Source organism: Dermacentor silvarum, chromosome 1 (assembly GCF_013339745.2).
Source record: "Dermacentor silvarum isolate Dsil-2018 chromosome 1, BIME_Dsil_1.4, whole genome shotgun sequence".
Taxonomy (NCBI): domain Eukaryota; kingdom Metazoa; phylum Arthropoda; class Arachnida; order Ixodida; family Ixodidae; genus Dermacentor; species Dermacentor silvarum.
The window spans coordinates 206,692,278-206,717,784 of NC_051154.1; the positions used below are offsets into that span (position 1 = coordinate 206,692,278).

A 25,507-nucleotide genomic window follows, 5' to 3' on the forward strand; every position below is an offset into this window, starting at 1 on the left:
TAAGAACATTAACCCCATAATGTTCTAGAATTGAAAATCTTTTAAAGCATGCCTTTAGAAATGTCAGCGCACCTTTCGCGTCAAAAGTTTATGAGAACTTTACACCCATAAAGTTTCGTAATTGAAATCCATGCGCTCCGTATATTCCGCGGCCGCTGCGAGAGGCCGCAACGCGCCCGCTCGCTATCGAAAAGCCGTTGAAAGTTTGTGCTTGGATGGGGCTCCTTGCGTTTCGTGACTCCAGGTGCAAGGGCATTGTCACGAAATCTAGCCCGAGTTCACAATGTTCGTGCCGAAATGTCTTTTCAAGCGTGAAAAAGACATTGTAGACAAAATCCAGAATGATTGCCGGCGTCGCTGGTAGTTTTGGTCGGCGGTGTATGCCAGCACGAAAAAATTTCGGGGGGGGCTGAAGCCCCATCAGCCCCCCCCCTGGCTACGCGCCTGACACACACACACACCACACACACACACCACACACACACACACACACACAACACACACACACACACACACACACACACACACACACACACACACACACACACACACACACACACACACACACACACACACACACACACACACCACACACACACACACACACACACACACACACACACACACACACACACGCGCGCACGCACACACGCACACACACGCACGCACACACGCACACACACACACACTTCGTCAAATACCCAGTATTTACATAACGAATGACGAGAACTGAAATTCTGCGTTTACCTTCATATTGTAGTGTTACAAGTACATCCCAATGGAAAAGAACACGTAACCTGATTTTCCTAGACGAAAATGCATTCAGTTAATTGGTCCACATTATCTCTGCATTTTTTTCCTTTAATTCTCGGCGCTTGTAAAAGGAGAACTAAATTCTGCGACACGTGCTTGGGCGCAAACTGTTGACAAGGCGATTACAATTACGTGACCTTTCAACAAGTCAAATACTCCGCATTCACCTCTTGAGTACCTGAATGCTCCATGCAGTATTTATATATGTCCGAAAATCGTGAGAAACAGAAGCTGTGCGCTCACATTCGCATGAACAAGTCCATGCCGCTACGATATCTACGCATGTTTACAGCCGATCTGTTGCGTTCTAAATCTCGCCGTAAAATTTATTGCAATAATGTTTGGCAAATTAATTTACTGATACGCTTGAGTGACACAGCAGAACCCGCCGCTTTCGAACTTATTAAAATGGGTTGTCTACAGAAGTATATATATATATATATATATATATATATATATATATATATATATATAGTTACGAAGGTGTGGGTTTATTTACAGGTGATGATAGATGAAAGCACATGAAGGAAGCAGCCGCAGGCGAATATCAGTCCGGTACGCGATGAACCGCCCAGTTCAAGCGCGTCCTCCACACCACCTCTTTGTCTAACCTCCGCGCGCTGCTGCGACAGTAATATTGTTACGCGAAGGACCAGTCAGTAAGACAACCAACTATTTACAGGTTGTATTTACAACAGCGGTTGCAGCGCTGACCGGTTAGACTCACAGTGCGAGCCCAGCTCCTTCTTCCTCTTCTTTTCTCGAGTGATGGCGCCCGCGCGCATCGTTCAAACAACCAAATACCACACGCGTGTAGCATAATCCCCCGGCGGCAGAAGCGACGTCCCGGAGCATCTAAATGTTATCACTGGGAAGGTGATACTGCTTCAGTCGTGTAACGTGCACGATATCACTGGACTGGGAAGCAGTTGGAGCGTCAGGGGCGATCTCCTAGGTGACGGGAGTCACGGCACGAAGCACTCGGTAGGGGCCCGTGTAACGAGACAGCAGTTTTTCCGACAGGCCGACCTGACGCGACGGAGACCATAGAAGCACCAAAGAACCAGGCGGGAAGTGCTCGTCTCGGTGTCGCTGGTCGTACAAACGCCTTTGACTCTCTTGGGAGCGCAGAAGGCGGTCACGGGCAATTTCCCTTGCGTGGGCAGCGCGGGCGACGGCATCAAGTGCGTATTCACTGGTGGGCGCTGCGTGAACAGGGAGGGTTGTGTCGAGGGGCAGTGCTGGTTCTCGGCCGAACAGAAGGAAAAATGGCGAATAACCGGCTGTGTCGTGGCGCGAGGTATTATACGCAAAGGTGACAAACGGTAGAGCGAGGTCCCAGTTAGTGTGGTCGGAAGACACATACTTCGCGAGCATGTCTGTGCGAGTGCGATTAAGACGCTCCGTGAGGCCATTCGTTTGCGGATGGTATGACGTGGATAGCTTGTGCCTCGTGGCACAGGACTGCAGGATGTCCGCGATAACTTTTGACAGGAATGTCCGGCCACGGTCTGTGAGAAGTTGTCGCGGAGCTCCATGTAATAAAATCACGTCACGTAGAAGAAAATCGGCAACACCTGTGGCGCAGCTTGTAGGAAGCGCTCGGGTGATGGCGTAGCGCGTGGCGTAATCTGTGGCCACAGCGATCCACCTGTTCCCAGAGGTAGAAAGAGGAAAAGGACCAAGTAAATCTAAACCAACCCGAAAGAATGGTTCCGCGGGAATGTCAATGGGTTGAAGATACCCAGCAGGGAGCGTCGACGGTGTCTTGCGTCGCTGGCATTTCTCACACGCAGCTACGTATCTTCGAACGGAGCGAGCAAGCCCTGGCCAAAAGAAGCGTCGGCGGAGCCGGTCGTAGGTACGTGACACACCGAGGTGAGCGGCAGTGGGGAGGTCGTGAAGTTCGTGGAGAACAGCCGAGCGAAGGTGTTTAGGGATCACAAGGAGCTAGTAATGCTGGGCCGTCGGGGTGAACGTTGTGGCGGTAGAGTACGCCATCTTGAAGTGTGAATAAGCGAAGGGAGCGGTCGGCAAGTGACGATTCCAGGCGGTCAATGATGATACGCAAGGACGGGTCACGGCGCTGCTCGTCGGCGACATGGACCAGTGGAAAAACAGAGAGAACGCAGGCGTCGCTGTCAGGTTCAGACGTAGAGGTCGGGTCTTGGACTGGGTAGCGAGAGAGACAATCTGCGTCCTGGTGTTGGCGTCCCGACTTGTACGTCACTGTGTAGGGATATTCTTGTAGTCGGAGAGCCCAACGACCGAGCCTGCCAGTAGGATCCTTGAGCGACGAAAGCCAACACAGCGCATGATGGTCTGTGATTACTGAGAAGGGCTTGCCATATAAATATGGGCGGAACGTTGAAACAGCCCAGACGAGAGCAAGATATTCGCGCTCGGTAATCGAATAGTTGCGCTCTGCAGTTGTCAGGAGCCGGCTAGCGTAGGCTATAACGCGGTCGTGTCCGTGTTGCCGTTGCGCTAAGACTGCGCCGATCCCATAACCACTGGCATCGGTTCGGACCTCTGTAGGTGCGGACGGGTCAAAGTGGGCCAAGATCGGTGGATATTGGTCAGAAACGTGATAAGGCGTGAAAATGCGGCAGCCTGAGGGGAACCCCACGTAAAAGGCACGTCTTTCTTCAGAAGTGCAGTGAGTGGTCGAGCGATTGCTGCGAAATCTTTCACAAACCGTCTGAAATAAGATCAGAGCCCCACAAAACTCCAGACGTCTTTGACAGACTGAGGTACAGGAAAAGCTGTTACTGCTCGAACCTTCTCCGGGTCGGGTTGTACTCCGGAAGCATCGACGAGATGGCCGAGCACTGTAATCTGTCGGCGCCCGAAGTGGCACTTCGATGAGTTTAATTGGAGCCCAGACTTGCGGAAGACGTCAAGGATAGCTGCGACGCGCTCAAGGTGCGTCTCAAACGTAAGAGAAAACACAAGGACGTCGTCGAGGTAACAAAGGCAAGTTGACCATTTGAAACCTTGAAGCAGAGAGTCCATCATCCGTTCGAACGTGGCTGGGGCATTGCATAAACCAAACGGCATAACCTTAAATTGGTAGAGGCCATCTGGAGTGACGAAAGCGGTCTTTTCGTGGTCTCGCTCATCGACGGAAATCTGCCAATAACCAGATCGAAGGTCAATGGACGAAAAGTACTTGGCACCGTGAAGACAATCAAGAGCGTCGTCAATTCGTGGTAACGGGTAAACGTCCTTTTTAGTGATTCGGTTTAGGTGGCGGTAATCAACGCAGAAACGCCACGTGCCATCTTTCTTTTTGACGAGCACGACCGGCGACGCCCAAGGGCTCGACGGGGGCTCAACAATGCCTTTGGCGAGCATCTTGTTGACTTCCTGCTGAATAACTTGCCGCTCTGCCGTGGACACGCGATACGGTCGGCGATGAATGGGAACAGCATCACCAGTGTTTATCCGATGCTTAACAAGGGACGTCTGACCAAGTGGGCGATTGTCAGTGTCAAATATGTCGCGGTAAGAAAGCAAAAGGCGATATAGGGCGGCTGCTTGGCCAGGGGCAAGGTTCGGAGCGACCATGGGACGTAATGGGCCGTCGAGGTTCAAGGCATCCTGCGGGTAATCAGGAGGATCTGGAGACGCGTCGGCTGCAAAAGCAGTGACGTGGTCGTCTGTCACTGACCGGAGCGTGGCCACCGCTATGCCTTCAGGTAACACTTGCTTCGTCAAGCCAAAATTGACAACGGGGAGAGACATCCGATTAGCGGCAAGGGTAACGACGGAGTGTGGTACAGAGATGTCGCGCGCCAGGAGGACATCACGAATAGGGGCGACGATCGACACAGTCGCCATCAGGCACGGTTGCCGTTGAGGCCAATTCGACGAAGGTTAGGGCTTTTGGAGGTAACCGAACAAACGCTGTAGTGCATAGGGTGTTCGGTTGTGCGGGGCGAACGTCGGAAAGAAGAGGAAGCTCGAGGCACAGCGTACCGGTGGAACAGTCGATGAGGGCAGAATGCGTCGTCAGAAAGTCGAGCCCGAAAACTAGGTCATGAGGGCAACTGGTCAGCACGGAGAACAGGACGGGAACTTGGCGGCCAGAAATTCCTACGCGAGCAGTACGGTGGCATCTAGCCACCGTACGAGCAGTGCACATACCACAGACGGCAAACAGTGGCGCCATTGGCGACGCGTACGGCTCGAGTGACGGCAGGCGTAAGAACTTTTTTGAGGCGACGACATAATATTGTTACGGGGAGATTATACATACAGTGGATATATTTACAAGGTAAGACGCAAAACGCTACAGCAATGGGTGAGGAGAGCGCGTGCACACCAGAAAGCCACGTCGTCGTCATCATCCAAGCACCGACCACAGGATCGCCGCTCGTGACATTACCCGCTGGCGGCAGAAGCACCGTCCCGGTGCAATTAGGGCCCGGGCCGACAGTGGTACGGTTTAAGGCGCGAGACATGGACTATGTCACTCGCGATTGTTGCAGAGGCTGACTTAGGACATAGCCTCCTATATAGATTATATAGGAGGCTATGCTTAGGATTTGGCGGAGCGATTTCATAGGTCACATTAGTGACTTTGCGTACGACGCGGTAAGGGCCAGCATAACGGGAGAGGAGTTTTTCGCATAGGTCAACACGACGTGACGGGAACCACAGCAAGACGAGCGATCCCGGAGGGAAGTTCACCTCCTGGTGTCGGCGGTCATAGATACATTCTTGATTGACCTGTGAAGCCGACAAGCGATCGCCGGCAACGTGGCGGGCGATGTCAGCACGGGCAAGAGCAACACGAGCATAGGCAGAGGATGAAGTATGGTGTCCATAGGCAATGGTGGGTCGTAGCCAAACAGTAGATAAAAAGGTGAGTAGCCAGCTGTGTCATGACGAGAAGAGTTGTAGGCGAAGGTCACAAAAGGCAAGTTAATGTCCCTGTGTCGGTGGTCCTCAGACACGTACATAGCAAGCATATCTGTGAGAGTACGGTTGAGGCGTTCAGTAAGGCCGTTTGTCTGTGGATGGTACGCAGTGGTGAACTTGTTATTGGTCGAGCAAGAACAAAGAATGTCGTAGACTACTTTAGACAGGAAGCAGCGGCCGCGGTTAACTGACGAGGAGCACCGTGGCGCAGGATGACGTCGTGATGAATGAAATCGGCTACATCAGTAGCACAGCTGGTGGGAAGTGCTCGTGTAACAGTGTACCGCGTTGCGTAGTCAGTAGCGACTGCAACCCATCTATTGCCAGTAGTTGACATGGGGAAAGGCCCTAGAAGATCGAGTCCCACCCGGAAAAATGGTTCATCGGGGATATCGAGGGGCTGAAGGCTGCCAGCAGGCAGTAGGGCAGAAGTCTTGCGTCTCAAGCAGAGGTCACAAGCCGCAACATACTGTCGCACATAACGGTAGAGACCAGGCCAAAAGAAGCGCCTACGGATGCGATCATACGTGCGTGACACGCCTAGGTGTCCGGCGGTCGGTGCATCGTGAAGTTGGCGCAAAACAGTAGAGCGAAGCTGCGCGGGAACAACAAGCAAGAATTCAGCGCCGTCAGGCCGGGCGTTGTAGAGGTTTAAGGTGTCGTTGTGGAACACAAACACCTGTAGGGAAGGGTCAGGGTGTGGTGAGTTGAGACCGTCTATAATAGGCCGCAAAGACGAGTCGCTGCGCTGTTCGTCAGCTATGTGGACGAAGTCTGTAATGGCCAGAACGAAGGTGTCAGGTTCATCTCTTCCAGTGTATCAGAGGGATCGACCGGGTATCGCGACAAGCAGTCGGCGTCTTGGTGAAGCCGTCCAGATTTGTAGAACACAGAAAATGAGTAGTCTTGCAAGCGGAGTGCCCAACGGCCAAGGCGAGCAGAAATGGTGATGCGTGCAGTGCACATTCCAAGCACGGCAGGTATACTCCCGTCAGCTACTCGGATGTTAGGTGAAGCCGCGGGCGTCAGGACTTTCTGGAGGCGGCGCCGGAGGCTCGAGCTCATTACAGAAATTTGTGCGCCGGTATCAACAAGAGCTGTAACTGCCACACCATCAACCAGAACTTGAAGAAGGTTGCATCGGGTATGAGGGACAATCAGAGGAGTTTTTTCAGGCCGGGTCGTAAATGCAGCGTCACCTCCGGGGGCTGCACTGGCTATAGTTTTCCGAGAGGCGGTCAAAGGGAGACCGAGAGCGGCGTGGTTGGGGCGAGCAGGAATGACGGCGCTGGGGCGATGGTGAGCGGCTGATCCGGTTTTCCCTAGGAGGACGTTCAGCACTTGAGGCCTCAGGACGGAACGACGGAGCATATGGTGCACGGTCCAGGCGATTGTAAGGGTGTGGTCGATAGGACATGGGCCAGCGGCTACGGCAATGGCGGGCGATGTGTCCAATCCTAGAGCATGTGGAGCAGATAGGCCGGTCATCAGGTGTGCGCCAATCGGCTGGATTTCGATAACGTGGCCTGAAGGTCATGTTCGGTCTTGCAGCATCGACGACAGGGGAGACCGGGTTGGTAGCAGCATTACCGTTATCAAAGGCGGGTAAAAGACCCATATTCGCGACCTCTTGGCGAACCATTGCCTGAATTAGCGAAATTGTAGCCAGTTGTTGCTTTCTGGAGGCGGCGCCGCAGCCGTGGCCTAGTGGTAGAACGCCCGCCTCGGCTGCGGGAGGCTGTGGGCTCGATTCCCACCGCCGCCGGGCACCCACTGGTTCAAAAGGGTACAAGCGTACCCCGGCCTGGCGTTCGGCTTCCTTCAGGGGTGATACGCTTGGGAAAGGAGCCTGCGCCCTGAATTCCCGTCTAAACCAACGTGAGCACGGAAATCAAGTGGTGTCTGGGCCACTCCCATGGCGGTCATTTCCCATGTGGCGCCCCAAGCACCTATTGAGGTGGGGGCACCTTCGGGTTGAGGTCAAACACCCCTTTCCAAGCGTTCAAGTCCCATAAAGGCGGGTAAATTTAAGACCCATACCGCTAGGCCATCGCTGCGGTATGAGGGGTAACGGATGCCATGACCTAGAGTTCTCGATGGACGATCCTGGTGACGTTTTCTGGAGCTTGCGCTTGCCGAAGCGTGGCTAAACCTTCGCATGAGGACGTGGCAGCCGTATTGGGAAGTCGGTCGAAGCGGTGAGTGATACGTTGACTTTTGGCCGGCTCAAAACGACGACATTCAGCGATGACCGACTCCACTGTAGAGCAATTCTTACACAGTAGCAGATGGAATGCGTCATCGGCTATGCCTTTCAGTACGTGTCCCACTTTGTCCGCTTCAGGCATGTCCTTGTCGACCTTGTGGCACAGAGACAACGCGTCCTGAATATACGAGATGTACGGCTCTGTGGACGTCTGAGCACGAATTGCGGGTTCCTGCGGGCCGCTAGTTGTTGTCCGATAGGTCTCCCAAATAGATCGCGTAATTTCTGCTTACAGACGTCCCAACTTGTCAGATCTGCCTCATGCGTCTCGAACCAGATTCGCGCAGTGCCCCGCAAATAGAAGATGACATTCGCAAGCATTATCGTCGGGTCCCACTTGTTAGTGCGGCGACGCGCTCATACACTGCCAGCCATTCATCGACGTCCACGCTGCTTGTGCCGTTGAATGTCCCGGGATCACGAGGGTGCAAGAGAATGACCGGTGACGGGTCTTGATCACACTGGGTCGCTTGGTCGGTCATTGTGGTGGCAGCAACGCGCCGTCCGCTGCGAAGATCCAGTTCCCGGTGTTGTACGTAGCGAGCTTACCCCGCACGTCCACCAAAGATATTACGGGGACTATATATGTATACATTCACTTTGTGAGCACAATGTGAAGCCCGGGCCGTGAAGACAACCGCGCTGTGAAGCACAAGCACAATGTAAAGACCACGGACATGAATTCGAAGGCCACCGTTGTTTCATCATGGTCACAGAGCCGCTCTTTTGAATAATAAAGCGCGTTCTATAGAAGCTGATTTTCGAAGTAACTCACCTAACTTCGAAGTCGCTAAAATGTCCCAATTTTTCTGGATTATGTCGTTAAAAAATGTCGCCGGCCGCTTAATAGAAAGATTTCTTGCCAACCTGGCAAGAAAGTCGTTCAACCTATATAGTGACAAAATCGCTAAAATGGGCACACTGTCAGTCGCAGCCTCCACCCCTCGTGTAAAAGCAACGTATTACGGTCGCATTAACTTCGCTTCTATATATACTGGAGGAATTCGGAAAGGATTCGTGCGGTGATGCTTTTTCACGCCACGCCCACTCCGCATTTGCTCAAATAGGTATTGCAGGGCCCCTTTAACGTAATACGTGGTTGTGGTTATAATATGCTGATAAACGATTGTTAAAACGCTCAAAGTGAGGTTTGTGCTTAATCTTGTGCGAGGAGGATCGCTAACCAAGTCCACTATAGTTTGTGTGTGCTGCAACACTCAAAGATCTCCGGTGCCAGTGGCGTAGCCAGAATTTATTTCGGGGGGCAACATGAATTGTAGAGCAACATGAAAATTATAGATTGTATCAGCAACATGAAAATTGTAGAGAAACACGAAAAACTCGCCAATACAGTTTTCTGCATGTTGCTCAATACGTGCTACATAAAAGTGTTTTCCCGAGCACGGAAGTCGTGTCTACTATAACATCCAAAATGACATTTGAACTGCATGCGCGCCACGGTGACACGGAGCGCGGTGGCCATGCCTCACTCCACCGTAGCCTTCGCAGTGCAAGACATTGAAGAAGGAGCGGGAGCACAGCGGAGGCCGTGTTTGATTGCCAATAACTCCGCTTCTGCTGAACGCATTGAAATACTTTTTGCGGCAAAGTATTTCTGAAATAGCGTATATTTTCACTGCAGATGGCTTTCTCAACTTCGATTAAAAAGTGGTTCAGGGCTCCTTTAAAACACGTTTTCGTATTGATTAAAAGTAATGTCGTGGAAGGAAAAAAGAAGACTTACTGTATGGTAATGACTGTTATTGGCAGTATTTTTGCACCAGTAGCTATAGGTAGAACGTGGTGGACCATTTTAAGAGTATATTTCATTCTGCTCCAGTTGAACGCACCACCTAGTCAGTGCCACCAACACTGCTGCTCGCAGCTACGTCTTACGTCTGCCAGCATTCCGTAAATAATAAGAAACGTGGCATCATTCCACATGAAAACTGTCATGTGACTAGCTCCAGCCACGGACGGCTCCACGCACTCTTCCGTGCAGAGTCCAGTCCGACCGCAAGTTCTAACTGGCTCTCAAGTCTTAGCATTCAGAGCAGCCACTTTCGAGACGCGCCGCGTGTCGAATCGAGCGCGTTTTGCTCAAATGGTGAAGACGTTCTGCATCGCGCCCGACGCGACATGCGGCGCCTGTCATAAGGATAGCTGTTTGGTTTGTTGGAACCTGATTAGGAACTTGTGCGATTCAGGCGTTTGTGCACGTCGGATCACACGAGGAATCAGTCCATGAACCAGCTACTTCAATGTACGGACACATATCGAGCGAGGCAAGAACTCTTAATGATTTCATGAGTGAGGTAAAGAGTAATGTGCCTCGAAACCATCAAATACGCAGGACAAGCCGTCGGAGAAGTCGCAGCTCAGGCTGTTGAAAACAGGCTTCAAGTTTTGTTGGACGCCTTGTTGGACGCATTGTTCGGTGCCTTGGAGGCCACCTTTTTCGCACGACTGGTGCACGGCGGATGGTAATTTCACGCACAAGTGCTTCGCCGTCGTAACGCATATGCACCGACGGTTTAATGCGTCATGTCAGACAAATATCCCCGGTTCCGGGGCTTGGCGAGTCCTATAAATGTGGCCGTTGAACACAACATGCAGGCCTCGTTCCAAATCATGCGGCCTCCAGCTTCCGGTCTGTCAAGACGCATCCACGTGAGGCGCTGCACGTTGCAATTCGCCGGGTCCCAGTAATGAACATGCAGATATTTCAGGTTCGGCAGTCCAGCGGCCAGCGCTGCCACTTGTGTCTCCGCGGTGTTATCGGGAACGCCAAGTCCCGTCTGCAGGCACAAGTACTCCAGCCTTTCAACTCTGGTCACGTTCACCTGGAACGAAACATTGCGCGCGGCAGGTGTTTAAAGGGCCAGGCAACCAATTTTTATGGCACCCACTTTTTTTCTTTAGCGCAACAAAAAGCTTACCGGTCAGAGTGTCCAATCATACAGTGGTAACGCGGAAAACGCCGTGAAGCATCTTTTTATCAGAATGTTTCGATCTGCAGTATAAGGATGTAATCGTATGCTGGAAACAGTAATAGGTGAGCGCAACAGCGATTATACGCCGACATTGGTGGGAAGCAGACGAAAAGTGCGGCACCAGCTGTAAGAAACTAATATTTCGTTTACTAATTAGCCGATATTCCTGGGGTTCATATTTTCTGAAGTGTTGAATTTCTACAATAATAACTACGCGCTATCGTGGTTTCCTGCCCAAGTGCTTTAGTCACATACAAGTCAAGGCTTTTTTTTTAGCCAAGCTGTGTGGTAGTATTAAGGTCTATTCTATCTATTCGATTCAACCAAGTTTCATTGCCCCTTCTGCGCCTTCTGCATCCATGTGCGGTGCGCTGCACCTAGGCTCTCGATCGTCCCTCGATTGTGGCGAACCCTTGGCTGTCCTCGACTGCACGTACATGTAGGGTTCAAGGAAAGGTGCCGCCGCGGTGCAGTGCACCCTCGAACCTTGCAGCGAGTGGGTGCAGCCCGTCGCACCACAACCGGCACAGCCTGCACCTTTTCTCGCAGAGCCACCACAGAACTCGGGGTACTCACTTGCAAACTCACGGGCGTACAAAAGCACTCATGTGCGCCACCATGCAATGAGGGACGCCACGGCTCCACTCGTTGCTGCAAAGGCAGCGCCGCTCGTTCGCGTGAACTAGATGTACAGCCTAGACGGTATGCACATACCTACTCTGGGGGATTGGCCAAGAACCGGGTAGTTCGATATAACAATAAGAGAATTATAAAACACTGCAAACATAAATTTGGCAATAGGTACGTATATATGAGAATTCATAGGTAGATTATATCACATGATTTTAATAACATGAAGGAATAAATGGAAACTAAAAAAATAAACAGCTAATCATTGATTTTGTAAAATTGTACCGAACCGTAAGCTCTGATTTTATAGTCTAAATCTTTCTGACCCTGCAATGAAATCCTGGATGGCATCGCCAACCTTCCTGTCGCTGTGCCCAAGGGTCGAGGCCCCCAAAGATAGTAAATTTTGAACATTTAATTGTAGTATAAGAAGTCGGAACGGTGTTTCTAAGGTTCTTTTTCGCAATTCAGCATATCTTTGAGATACAATGAGAAAATAATCTAATGTTTCATGTTGCCGGCAATAGGGACAGTTCGGTGAGGGAACCAGACCAGCTCTGTGTAGGTAAAAATTTAGAAATGGAATTCGGAAGCGTAGTCTAGTGATTGCGACTTTGACAGAGTTTACTATTCCAATAATGCGACAAGTGCTGGAAAGCTGAGGGGTTTGTTAAAGAAGGGGCGTGAAATTCACGCAGCGTCATTTGCCTCCGAAATCTAGCCCCTCTGATGAAAGCTGTAGCCGGTAGGATTTGAATGACCGGGCCATTCAGGGACGCTTTCGCCAATGAATGACATTTCGTTTAGAAATAGGCCCTTATGCCCTGGTACCCAAACCAATCTAATCAAAGCTAAGTGAGGGGCACTAACGATATTAAATCTCGCAAAACCGGGGAATTATCGGAAGCCGTGAGGGAGGAGCACCGAGATAAAGAATCCGTGACAACCACTGTGGAACGTGTTGATGTATTTAGTTTACGGAATGCTAGAACTAAGCTAAAAGTTCTGCTAGAAAGACAGGTGCGAAGTCTGCGAGGCGAAGAGAGAACGACCAATCAAGAATAAGAAAAAATACTCCAATTCCACACTTTTCTTCATTTTGGGAAGCGTCAGTGGCTATAACTGTCTTCATCGGAACGTGCAAAAAGTAATCATTTAAGATACAGCTTAGCATGCGGTAAGGTAGTGCCTTTGCATTTTTAGGGAAAGTATAATCGTACTGAATTTTAATGGAATTGGTGTTGTAACAAACAGGACTCACCTCACGAATTTGGACGTTTAACTGATCTAAGAGAGTTTGAATAAAAATAATATGTTGTGTGTGGAATCGCGGCCAGTACAAGCCGAAAAACAAGTCCGGCTGGGATATAAAAACTGTTTGTGAACGCGTTATAGGGGATTCATATAGTCTTAAATATGATTGTACAGCTAATAATCGAAACCTCGTAACAAGAGAAGGGATTCTATAGCTCCCAGATGTAGAACTTCATTTGCTACAAATTTAGGTAGCCCTAAACATTGTTGCAAGGCCTGCCTCTCTGGAAGAACAACAGGGCGAAGTTTATATGCAGGAGCTCCAGAGTAGAGCACACACCCAAATTCCAATACCGAGCGAACATACGTGCGGTATATTGTTAACAGCGTTGTTCTTCGCATTCCTGATCGACTATTGCTTAGCCTACGCAGCAAGCCAACCGCACGAACACATTTTGCTGCAATGTAGTCAATGTGTGCCTTCCAAGACAGTGAACCATCATATATCACGCCAAGATACTAGACAGTCACTACTTGTGGGATAATATTTAGATAAGAGAGATAAATATATATGGGGTCCTTTAATGGAAACACGAGCACTGAGCATTTGTTAAAGCCGAGACAGAGATGCATCGCATGAGGCCATCTTTCTATAACAGACAAGTATGTCTGTAATATTTGATAAAGTTTTTGGATGTCATTTGCCGATGAGAAAAACGCTATGTCATCAGCGTACACGTAAGTATGTACGTCATCATGACTTGGGCTGAAACTCATTAGAATATTAAATAAAACTGGAGAAAGTACTGCCCCTTGTGGAACACCTCTTGATTGCGCGTACCTAGCCGAAGAAGTGCCACTTTCCTTTTCCTCTTCCTTCAACTTTTCCACTGCGGCTGCTACATGTCTGGCACGGCTCGGTGGGAGGTGTTTGGTTGAGAGCATATGGCAGGAGTGTGATAGAAGAGATGGGCAATGACAGAAATTGTGCACATCTCACGCACTATGGGAATCGATGTAAACGAAGATTGCTGTGCTGTTTGCGTTGATTTACGGAATTTGGCGGTGATGTACTATACTTGGACGGCATACGACAGTCCTGAGGTGACGTTTAACTTTACCTTGCGTGCACCACTTGCGTTTGTCTACGCAGTGCACATAACAGACAGCAAGGCGTATTTGCTCAAAGCGTTGTTGTGCGCCATTGTTCGTAACCTGCGAGAGGTTAGCACTGTCATTGCCTCACACGGCACATCACATCGTGGCTGAAGTGTCGGTACTTTTTACGGTAGTTATTTTTCAGGAATAGCAGAAATGTTCCGTGCCGTACCGTACCAGCTTTCTGACGGCGCCTTTCTCTCGTTATCCTTTTATGTACCGTATTTACTCGAATAATGGGCGCACTTTTATTCCGAAACACTTGCGCAAAGTTTGAGGTGCATGCATTATGCGGTGAAGGAAAGAAGGGAACTCGAGCGGTGTGAAAATAGACGAGGTGGTTGCGATATAAAGCATTTGTCAACGTTTTTTTTTTTTTTTTTTTTTTGCAAGAGTGAAATTGTGTATCAAATTCCACTCACACGTGAAAAATCATATGTGGGACGAAGTGGTAGGTGTCTCATTATCCGATTAAAAGAGCACATGTCAATCGTTAAAGAACACTCATACATCGCATCTAACAACGCACTGTCACATATGCGGCTAAACACCCGTGTTGGTAGATACTGAAGTCCTTTCTAGACATACATGCCATACTCGCGAAATAATTTAACCTTTTCATATTAAGAGAATGGGGGACGCATGCGTCAAGCAGGCATCGGTCTCGTTGTCGGATAAGGGATATATGCATATGTGCTTAGTTCGTGCGCTCACCGTAGATAATCTGGTGTTATAAGTTTGTTTTTTTTTTCCTGGCAATTTTTTTGTTTGATTTTTGCTCTCTTTTAACTTTTAGGCCTTCGTATTTGTATCTGGCCACGCATTCCTTGGTTTATATGTGTATACGTAGTGCAATCGCTTATATATGTGATCTTTTTAAATAATATCTTCAGTTGAGAGTCAGCGCTCGTCCTGTGTATATCTCGTCTACGTATTCGTCCTTTCGAGCTGTAACAAAATTACGTTACCGTACCAACTCGCCCAACTTTCGACCCTATTGCTTTGGATCCGGCTGCTGTTCCGGCACGTCGAACGCCGTATCGGACGCGGAATCGTACCTTGTGTCTCCTACTTCACGGCAGCAAATTAGAGGTGCGATCATTATACGAGAAGAAAAAAAAAAAAAAAAAAAACTCGCTTTGATTTAAAAAAAAAAGGGGGGGGGGGGTGCGTGCATTACGCGAATGTGTTCATTATGGGAGTAAATACGGTATACAAGCGGCCACGAGCGAAGAGTGGCAACGTTGTTATCACCCGTTTCGTGACGGTGTTGACATTACCCCATTCCTCTGTCTCCTCTCTCTATTTCCTCTCTACCATTCTAGCTTTTCTCTAGGCTTTCTCTGACGTGGCAACAATTGAGGACTAAGTGGATAAATCTAAATTCAAGGTACGGCACGTTTCTATTTCAGAAAAGTAAGCATACTGGAAATTTGTCCTGCAGAGAAGCGACGCAGGGCAGACAGGCGCAAAGCAGCATTAAAGCACCGCGGCCGCACAGCAAATCAACACTTCCGTATACGACGCGGCATCTCATGCTCGAAGTCGCAGATTTGATACCGACCGCTACTCGATGGCGGCGAAATGCAAGAACGCTCCTGTACTTATATTTAGGTGCTCGTTACAGACCCCCGGGTGTCCTAAATTAATCCGGAGTCCCCCAATTACAGCGTGCCTGATAATTAGATCGTGGTTTTGACACGGAAAGCACCACAATTTAATTAATGTTTAACACTTCTGCCACGATACGATGCTCTGTGCGAGGCAATGAGTGTGCCAACCTTCTCGGAGGCCACGAACACTGGCCCACAACAACGCCTCGAGCAAACACCTCTCGCTGTGTGTTCTGTGACTACGTAGACAAACAAATGGAGCACGCGTAAGGGCAACATCACCTCACCACTCTCGTATTGCACCAAGCACTCAATAACTTTTGCCATCACCGCCAATTGCCGTCATTTAATTAACGCAAACACTATACAGAAAGCTTCGCTTACACCGATTCCCACAGTGCGCGGGAACATAATTTTTTAATTCGCATTACGCATATAGAGCAAAGCGCAAACGCATATGTAATATTAAGACTGCGATTTTAAACAATACGTGTGCGGTAGTATTTGATAACAGCCAACTTGCGTACAGCAATCTCATTGATTACATCTCAAGTACTAAGTTTTCACCGCAAGTTCGCGCCACTTACCGTTTCTTGCGGCGTTCTGTGCCAATTGAAAATTAGAATTCCTTCTTAAATGGCGAAAAGCATGCTCGATTCTATCATTAGAAATTATGTTCTCATTTCCACCATCGTCTCATGACACGTTCTAGGCAGTTGTCGGTGAGAGAATGAGCCGTTTGAGTGAACACTAATTTACCGAATAACTAAAAACGCGGGATAAACAAACGTTATCATTCTGCAGTAAAGCTAGAAAAGACGTTAGGAAAGAAATCTCTCCTTACAACTTCCGCTTACTTTTTCAGACGAATTTCAATACCTTGAGCAATTTACGGATCACGGGATTTGATAAAAAGAAGCGGAATACTTCCGCTGCCTGGTGTTGTGCCACAACCACCTACGCGGCGACGAAGAAACGAGCACTTTCCTGTACATCTGCGGAAAAGCCTTGTACCCACGCAAAAAAGTGTTGAGGCAGCCCAGTCATTGCTAGCGGACTTCCCCAGCCTTCTTCAATGGCTTCTTGATTCCTGAAGGGAAGAAATGCAACGCGAGTGACGTCACCCCATGCAATCCCAACTTGTTACGCACGATGATGGAGTGGCGAGCCAGCGTCGTCAAGCGCATTTAAGGCTGGACCGGCCCATTTTAGTCCCGAGAGAGCAGTCGACCACGTCAGACTGGTTGGCCCTGCGGGCTACTTTCCCGCCAGTTTGCAAACTGTTTCTAAATACCCCCCCCCCCCCCCCCCCTGTATAAAGTTCTCTTCTCCAACTCTGAGACTCCGCCTATCTGAACCAACTGCTTAAAGAGGGAACGAATGACAAGGGTTCGTAGACACGCTGTGGCGCAAACCCCGAAGATAAAACAACGTACCACCAGTTGCCTTGTGCCGAAAGGCAGTGTGGGTTGCCGAAGCGCCAGAAAAATTAGATTCCTGTTGCTGGTTAGCAGTTCTCCGAGGTTCGGGAAGTCCGGGTGACATGGACAGGGGCAGTCGATGAGGCGGAGTTCTTCCACCTGGGAGTGAGAGGCACATCAGAGTGGACGAACAAACAACTTACGAATGGACGATCGAACAGCGCGCGGTACACGGTCGGTTCTCCTCGCCGACCGAAATGCCGTACGTGCTCGGCGTCAGCGAAACATGGGTACATGTTCTGCGCAGTTGCACCATTCAAGTGGCTCAGGTTCCTTCACGTAAGTTAAAGTACAAGCTGATGAACGTAAGCTACAGATTAAAGAAAGCTCCCTGGAATGGTGATTAAGCGCGGACTGCGATTATGTGTGTATAGGCAAAAGCGGCGCCCAGAGGTACACGAATGATTAAATAAAATGCAGCTTGCCAACGCCCTCCGCGAACATACAGAAACCATGCAGCATAATATAAACTTGTATCAGGCTTAAGTAGTCGCCAGCGGGGATAATGTTTAGATGTAAAAGAAAAATTAGAATCTAACTATTTAGACAGCAGAAAAAAAGCTGTACCGAAACTATGGTAATCTCCCGCCTCCCTACGGGAGATGCCTAAACAAATTACTGAAGCAAACTAAAGCCCGATGTTTCGAGCCTTTTACCTTAGTGAAGAAGGCTTCCGTGTGGAAGCCTTTTGCGCAGACTACAGGCAGCTGAGCATGTGTACGACGCCCGCCGCTTCGGGCGTCGCAGAACGACGAAGATAGGCGCCGAGCGCGCGCGTGCAAGGGGTGCCTCGGGGGAAAAAAGAAGGGGCAGTCCCTTTCGGTCCTCCACGGTGTTCGCATGTGTCTTATGCCGCCCCGGAACCCATAGACAACCGACGGTCACAACGGCACGTCACGCTATGGTAATATCCCGCCTTCGCACAGGAAATGCCTAAACAGATTACTGAAGCGAACTAAAGCTCGCTGTTTCGAGCCACGGCTTCTTTACCTTTGTAAAGAAGGCTTCCGTGTGGAAGCCGAAACGTCTCCTGGGTGTGTTCAGATAAGTTTGGCCGCGCATGTCCAGTGACCCTTTTTAATTGAAAAAAAAATATTTTGCTACCCGAGTGCTGAGAGCTAAAATCGATGTTTAGTTTTGCGAGAGAAAAAAAATTGCTTTTACGAAAAAAAAAATATGGAAGCGCCCGGTCAGTCAAAAACGCTTTTGGGGAATTCTAGCGCCCATGCAGTGAAATCTGTAACCGCAAAGGCGCCGCCATGTTGTTACTGTGCGCAGGCGAAGCGATGCTATGCAGACGAGACGCGCAATGAACACGATCCCGATCCTCCCTCAGTAAGGTGGCGCCATCTATAGTTCAGGCGTCTGCAAACAGATCCTTTCACGCACCGTAAATATCACGTCATATTTTTTAGAGCGCAGCTTTTAGGCGCCCGTCTCTGCGGCGAGCGTTGGCGCCCTCGGCGTAACCGAGCGAACGAGCACAGCGAAGAATGAAAGAGCGAACGCGGAACGCAGCGGAGGGATGACAGACGGCGATAGCGAAGAGAGCGAGGCGGAAAGCGGAGGAGGAGGGTATGGCGAAAGCAGACGAAGAAAAGCGTAGTGCCGCGCAAGACGGGCTCTGCGGCGACGATGGCTTCAAGCGGACATTGTTTAACTGCGCGAAAAAAAAGAAACGGACCACAGAGACAGCATGGAACTGACCACAGAGACAGCATGGAACTGACCACAGAGACAGCATGGAACTGACCACAGAGACAGCATGGAACTGACCACAGAGACAGCATGGAACTGACCACAGAGACAGCATGGAACTGACCACAGAGACAGCATGGAACTGACCACAGAGACAGCATGGAACTGCGCCCGTCCTTGTTCCATGCTGTCTCTGTGGTCCGTGCTTTTTTTTTTTTCGCGCAGTTAAACAACGTCCGCTAATATGTACCAACTCGCCCAACAACAAGTTCTTCTAAACTACAGATGGCTTCAAGATGACGCCACCGATACCATATATGCAAACAGAGTGCTGCATTAGCGGAGGTCTGTCTGCGGCGGCTGCTGTGAATCGCGCCCACGCATCATCCACGCGCTGCCTCTCGCGATCTCCCGATTGGCAAGGCAGTCGCGCCACACTTCGCTCCGTTAACAACGTGCCGCACGAGACGGATTGTTAGCGCCAGCCAATATATGGCGAAATGAAAACACGTATAGAGCTGCGCTCAAATTTCGCAATAGGGAGTAACGTAATCGTCGGTGAATTTTCTAATAGGCATCGAATTTTTTCTGGAAAATATACGGAATTAACTTTACACATTATTCATGCGTACGTGCTCCGTGTAAATGCATGTTTCTGAATCATAATTTGAATATTTTTGGCCTTACAAAATTAGAGGTAGCAACATGCATGGCGGCGCCTTTGCGGTTGGCAATTTTCCCCCCAGCTTTTCCTTTAGAGTTAGTATATACTAACTATGAATACTGCTAATATCGTCCCCGGTAGGTGGCGCCGCGGCGGATTATGCATTTTTTTATGCACCACACCATGTGCCTTCTTATACAGCGGCTGTGGGTGGTCGCTTCGATGAGAGCACCGCGAACGAAAGCGCGCGCCACCCGGTCTCGGAACCCATGGTCGATGGAAAGCACGGGAGTATGCGCGCACTGCGGGATTGGCGAAACCCCCTCTACTTTTTCTCGTGATGATGATGATGGTTTATTGGCATCCCCTTTGAAACGGGGCGGCGACAAATAGTCACCTAGCCTGCCTGATTTAATCAGGCATACCATACATGTGATTTATCTAGCATTTTTGTATACCTCTCATTATTCTTTATTTTTTCAAAAATTTACCTTGTACCGCTACCTATGATTTTAAGCGATCAGGTCGTATACATCTTTTCCCAGCTTTTTTTTCCACCAGTACTCTAGTCGTCTCTTGCTGATCTCTACGGCTGATCTGTTGATGTTTCCTTCCACTGAGCGGCGCACGTTAGCGCCACCCGCTCGACCGGGAGAGCTGTCACGGTACACTCTGTAGCCATGGCTCGTGCGTTGCAGCTCATTTTGACTTGCAAATGCTGACTTTTGCATCATATCTCGAGAATGATATGATATAAATTTTAGTTATAATCAGAATAATTGCGCTCACCGTGCAAAGAAAATTGCACCATAGCGATCCCTTCGCAGTTTTTCGCCCAGAGATTTTACTCTAGAGTAAGACCAAGTATGTTCTTAGACAATGTCACCGTCTGTTGCAGAATCCGATTTGCAATCGCATATGTAATTACAGCTAACTAGCTTAAACGAGCCAGCGCTTGGCTCACAAAAAAGTCTACACTCTTAGGCGGGTATCTTGTCGCCAAACAATAATCGTCATCCATCTTGCTTGTGTTTCCTTTCTTGAAAACTCTGCGCTCACTACTTTCCTGTTGAGAATGCTATGTCACGCATATAAGCGTACATGCCGCTCGGACCTGGAAGAGCCCGCCTCGCAGCGTTAATGAAAGTCACGCAAGATAGATATATAAGACAGATGCCATTTATTATTTGCCGACAAGATAAGCCCCAAACGGTGCAAACCAAAGATATTCGAATAGGGAAATTTGCGAGTCGGATCGAATACGAACATTTGAGAAAAACGACTACAAAATATCGAATCGAATATCCAATATATTCTATTTCAAAAGCAACGTGAAAATTAAGTTTTCGCGGAGTCGAAATAAGTCAGGCTCATGTACACTGACACATGCATGTATAATGCCGTTCACAATTAGACGTCTGGATCGACAACTGAAAAGCTGCCTAAAAGCGGGTCAGTTTTGACGAATTACTGGAAATTATTGAGCAGCAGTTATCTGCCCCGTGTGTTCATTCAAATTGATGCTCTTGCGCAACAACCGCAGTTATCCTGCAACAGAAGCACTCGGAACAGTACTCAAATACAATGGTTATTTCTGGCTCAAGACGTCGTCAAGGGTTTTTATGCCTTATATATTCGAAAGAAACAAATGGTAGACAACTGGGAATAGCGACTTATTCAATCGAATAGCAGGGACTATTGGAATTGTATTAGATATTAGATAATGTTATTCGAATGTTATTTGATATGCGAAGTTTAATGTTATCAGGCTGCAGTAATCATAGACAGCCATTTTAGGCAATTGTGTCGCCAGAGTGGGCAACACCCGGTGCTCGTCCGTGCCTGAGCTCCTGTATTCCCGCGTTTGCTTTTATCGTCATCCACACGCTGTATGTGTAAACCATTTAAAAATGCCTTCTTAGCATTATTATTATTATTATTAGCATGATAGCGGATTTTGTTATCGAATATTCTAGAAAAACTTCTTTTGAATATCGAATTATCTCCAATTTCGAAACAAAAGTGTAACCTAAAGGTTCGGTGGAGTCTGATTTGTAACAAAAAGACTTATTTACGCTATGTGATAGGACTGTTGCTGGTAACTGAATGTCACGTCAACTTAGAAGCTTGTAAATGAGAAGCAAAGCAAAGGTTATCGTACCGTTACAATGACAGCAATGAAATAGATGAACAACACGTCATCAGATGTGCACGTAATAAAGTGCAGGGCTCGTTGAAGGAACTAAGCGCAATATTAAAGCAGAGCGCATCGCTTTAAAGGAATCCATACATAATGAAACTGACCAAATATTAAGTTGCTTTGCCTAAATCGAGACAAATCCGTAGGCTGCTGAAGGCGAGACACGCTTACTTAACCAATGAAAACTATTGTGCAGGAGTGATCTTCATGCATATTCGCCCTGCGACTGGTTTGTCAGCGCAGCAAGCGCGGTTCTCCTGTAGCTGAATCATTTGGAAGAGTGCACCGGTACTTTTCCCTGCAGACGGCAATGGCTGTTGTCCCTTATAGTATTTGAACGGAACGAATAGTCGGCAACTTCGAACAGTGCATTCTCGAATCGAATCAAATACCGAAAACTATTTAATTCGTATTTGATTCGAGAATGCCCTGTTCGAAGTTGTCGAATTCAAAATTTAGCATATTCGCACACCCCTAGCGTGCAAATGTTTCTAATAGTGCAGAAATGAGTGAAAAAAAAAATGAACAAAAGAAACTACCTTGCAGCGCTGGAGAAAGTCGAGGGACCCCAGATTGGGTATGCCGCTGAGCGTGAGTCGGCGAAGGCTGCGGCGAGACCCCGTGAAGGTGTCGTGCAGCTCGGCCACGTCAGCGGGGTTGAGTCGGAACTCGAGCTGGCACAGGGTGCAGCGGAGGAAGTATCCGCGCCGTTCCACGCGCACGTCGAGGTCTACGAGCCGTCGGAAGACGTGGGCCAGTCGCCGCGCCGCGAGTGGTTGGTGGAGCCCGCAGGGCGGCGTCGAGAGCGCCTGCAGGAACACGAGTCCTGCGTCTTGGAGCAGTTTCGTTAGGTCCAGGTCCTGACCGAAGTGGAACGAGCTCACGTTCAGCTCGACAACGTACCGAACGACGGGAAAGAACACGCGCAGACCGCTGAGGTAGGCGATGTCGGCTATCGGCTCGGGTACAGCCGAAAAAGATTGCTCTGGAAGCAGGACGAGACAAAGAACGCGGACGGCCGTCCAGATGTGTCTAATAGCCGCGCTGATTATTCCGCCTAGGACATCGGCGTGGTGAGTTAAGACTAGGACCAGTTGCGAGGGAAGCACCCGGCCCGCAAGCGTGTGGTTGAGGTCGCGTAGCCAAACGCAGCTCGAGGGACCGCTCGAGTTCTGGAAATTGACGTTGGCGCAGACGAACGACTGTCTGATGAAGCACGTTTTTTCAAATGGCACAAACTCTAGCTTTGGTGGTATGTCGGAGGAAAATGTGAATCCCTCGAGCCGGGGTCCTGAGGCCAAAATGCGATTCACCTGGACTACGCATCTGCGGAAACTTCCGTGCAAGACGTGCACATGAAGCTCGGTCACGTTGGGGCAGAAGCGGAGCAGAAAGGAGAGGAGGATAACGTTATCATCGCAGCTGACCTCGGTGTACACTCGGCGCAGATTGTGCGCCAGGGTATCCGGCGCCCTGTTGAAGCGCTGACGAACTGCCCTAGTCACCTCGTCAACCTCGGCACGCGAGATCGCGAGCGAGAATTCGAGCTGTTCCAGCTGTACAAGCCGTTCCAGTAGCAGCCACAGCAGGTTGTTCAGCGGTATAGGGCAGCCGACACAGCGCAGGGTCCGCAGGCTTGAGCATGATCCTATCCACGCTGACAAAATGCTCCTGTCGGCGACTAGACAGTTTGTGGCGTCAAATTCGTGCGCTGCTGCAGACTTGTCGACACCTTTCAGAAACTCGTGAACGTTCAGCGTAGCGTTGGCTGGAAGGCGCACAATCATGGCGACTGTGCTGTTTGGGTTTCTTACTACACGGTCATTCTTCAGGACGAAGCAGGGATGGGTACGGCAGGTATGGCTGTGGCAGGCAGCGGCGAAGTACTTGTACGCAGTGCACTGCTCTGATGAGCACTCCTGGCGGCTGATCTGATGCCACGCTGGTGCAACGCATCTTGGGAGAGCAACGGTGTATCGCTAGGGGCGTCCATATGCTATATAGAGCGACTCGGATATCGCCAGTGATGCTGGTATACACATACGTGGCACGTTTACACGTATAGACGAGATAGAGAGTAGCGCCGACCTTCTTATCTTGCAACGTATTTGGCATTCCCAGCTAATGTCTCAGCTCTAAAACGTGTCCAGTATTCTTAAGGCCCACTTTTTTAAGCATCACTCGTCTTTTTATTACTTCAAATGTGCGCGTCGCGTGGCGGTCAAGGTGAGAAATGAACCTGTGAAGGAGCCTTTCAAAATATTAAGGAAGATACGCAATCGCCGTTATCACCGCTTGAGACGGAATCGTGTACATTGTTTATTATTTTCCAGTGACCGCTTTTCACCTGCTAACAACTTAAAGCTATCGCTCGGCGCAAGACGCGTCGGTGTGTACCGGAACTTTCACAAACGTTGTTGCCGATTCTATCACGAGAGAATGTTGCCTAATCAGATGGCTTGCGCAACGTGAATAGCGGTGTAAATTCTAGAACGAGATACCCGCCGCGGTGGCACAGCGACTAAGGCGTTGCGCTGCTGAGTACGAGGTCGCGGGATAGAATCCCGGTCGTGGCGGCCGTATTTCGATGGAGGCGAAATGCGTAAACGCCCATGTGCCTGCGTTGCAGTGCACGCGTGTTCAAGAACCCCAGTTGGTCAAAATTATTCCGGAGCCCTCCACTACGGTGGAGAAAGAAGACATTCTAGAACGGGCGCGAGTACCACCGATTACGCTGGAATGTACGAGGAGTCATGTAGAAATAGCTGATGCGTTTCACTCATCGATCAGATTTTCCCCGACCGTCGAGTGTGCTCGCCGCAATAGTAGTGCTTTGAGTGCAACTTGTTTTTTGGGCACAAGTTCGGCCCAATAAATAGTTAGATTCGTGACTCAGTTTCGGCAATCTTGTCTTTCACCCTCACCACTTCCTGATATCTGGTGGAGGTGCTTCTTTGTTTTGTACCGTTCACCTCCGGTAAGCCTATGTGCTGTGAAACCAACGTCGCCACAGACCAGCGAGCTAGCCGCAGGCTAGAAGGATTGCTGCCGGAGTACGTACTCTACCCGAGAAAAGCAGGAAGATAGGGGCCAAGTCAACAGCCACAATGACAGACCCAGATACGCCTGCAGTCATCGTACTGCAGCAACCCAGGGTGGCACCGACCTTCCGTGGATCATCGTCAGAACACCCCGAGAGTTGGCTGGAGAAGTTCGAGAAGGTATATCTACGTTCAACAAGCGGAACTGTTAAGACGAGTTATAACATGTGTATTTCTGCGCGGAAGACGCCGCAATAACTTGGTTTGAGACCCCATTTTATCGACATGGGACTTGTTTCATAACAGCTTCACGAAGACTTTCACAAGTCTCGTACGCGAGCAAAGATCTGAAATTCTACTGGTATCCCGAGTACAGCTACTGAAAGAGAGCATCGCGATATTGATTTAGCCCTTAATATATAAAAATTAACCCACACACATCACAATTTGCCTGTACATCACCCCTAACATGCTCCATATTTCCTTTAAATGTAAATTCCGTGGTTGACCTATTTCTTTGAGAACGGACACCCTGAAAACACGCGATAATGTTTTCTATAGTCGCACTAACAGGTTCGCTGTAGAAAAAACAACAAGAATAAGGAGACATCAGCAACGTAGTCTTCGTCAGCTACAGTATTAGCTGTCTTGGTCTCCAAATACAAGCGCAGACGCCAACATTTTCAGTCTGTGGGAGATGCAGAACACGGCGCAAACTGTCAAGCGCCGTAGATGCATGGGGTGTAGTGTAGTGCATGCCCGGTTCCTAT

The 25,507-nt window shown here is 49.3% G+C and overlaps 2 protein-coding genes across 2 annotated transcripts in view; both read right to left on the reverse strand.

Annotated features, from left to right (window-relative positions):
• LOC119436688 (60S ribosomal protein L28) overlaps positions 1 to 25,507 on the reverse strand; it is a 420,941-nt gene that overhangs the window by 33,036 nt on the left and 362,398 nt on the right. The gene's annotated exons all lie outside the window — the stretch shown is intronic.
• On the reverse strand, positions 9,986 to 23,653 carry LOC125941825 (uncharacterized). Its single transcript, XM_049659676.1, has 3 exons — positions 22,236 to 23,653; positions 17,090 to 17,233; positions 9,986 to 10,848 (listed from the first exon to the last, which is right to left on the reverse strand). Exons 1-3 carry the CDS (start codon positions 23,481 to 23,483, stop codon positions 10,540 to 10,542), a joined length of 1,701 nt encoding a protein of 566 aa, XP_049515633.1. The 5' UTR covers positions 23,484 to 23,653; the 3' UTR covers positions 9,986 to 10,539.

Bases quoted from the DNA above. Each gene is read 5' to 3' on its own strand.
- LOC125941825 (XM_049659676.1), bottom strand. From the start codon at position 23,483: ATGATTGTGCGCCTTCCAGCCAACGCTACGCTGAACGTTCACGAGTTT. The intron at 17,234-22,235 runs GTAGTTTCTTTT...TCTCACTCCCAG, and splicing joins ACTTTCTCCAGCGCTGCAAG to GTGGAAGAACTCCGCCTCAT. The intron at 10,849-17,089 runs GTACGTTGTTTT...GTTTCGTTCCAG, and splicing joins TCGGCACAAGGCAACTGGTG to GTGAACGTGACCAGAGTTGA.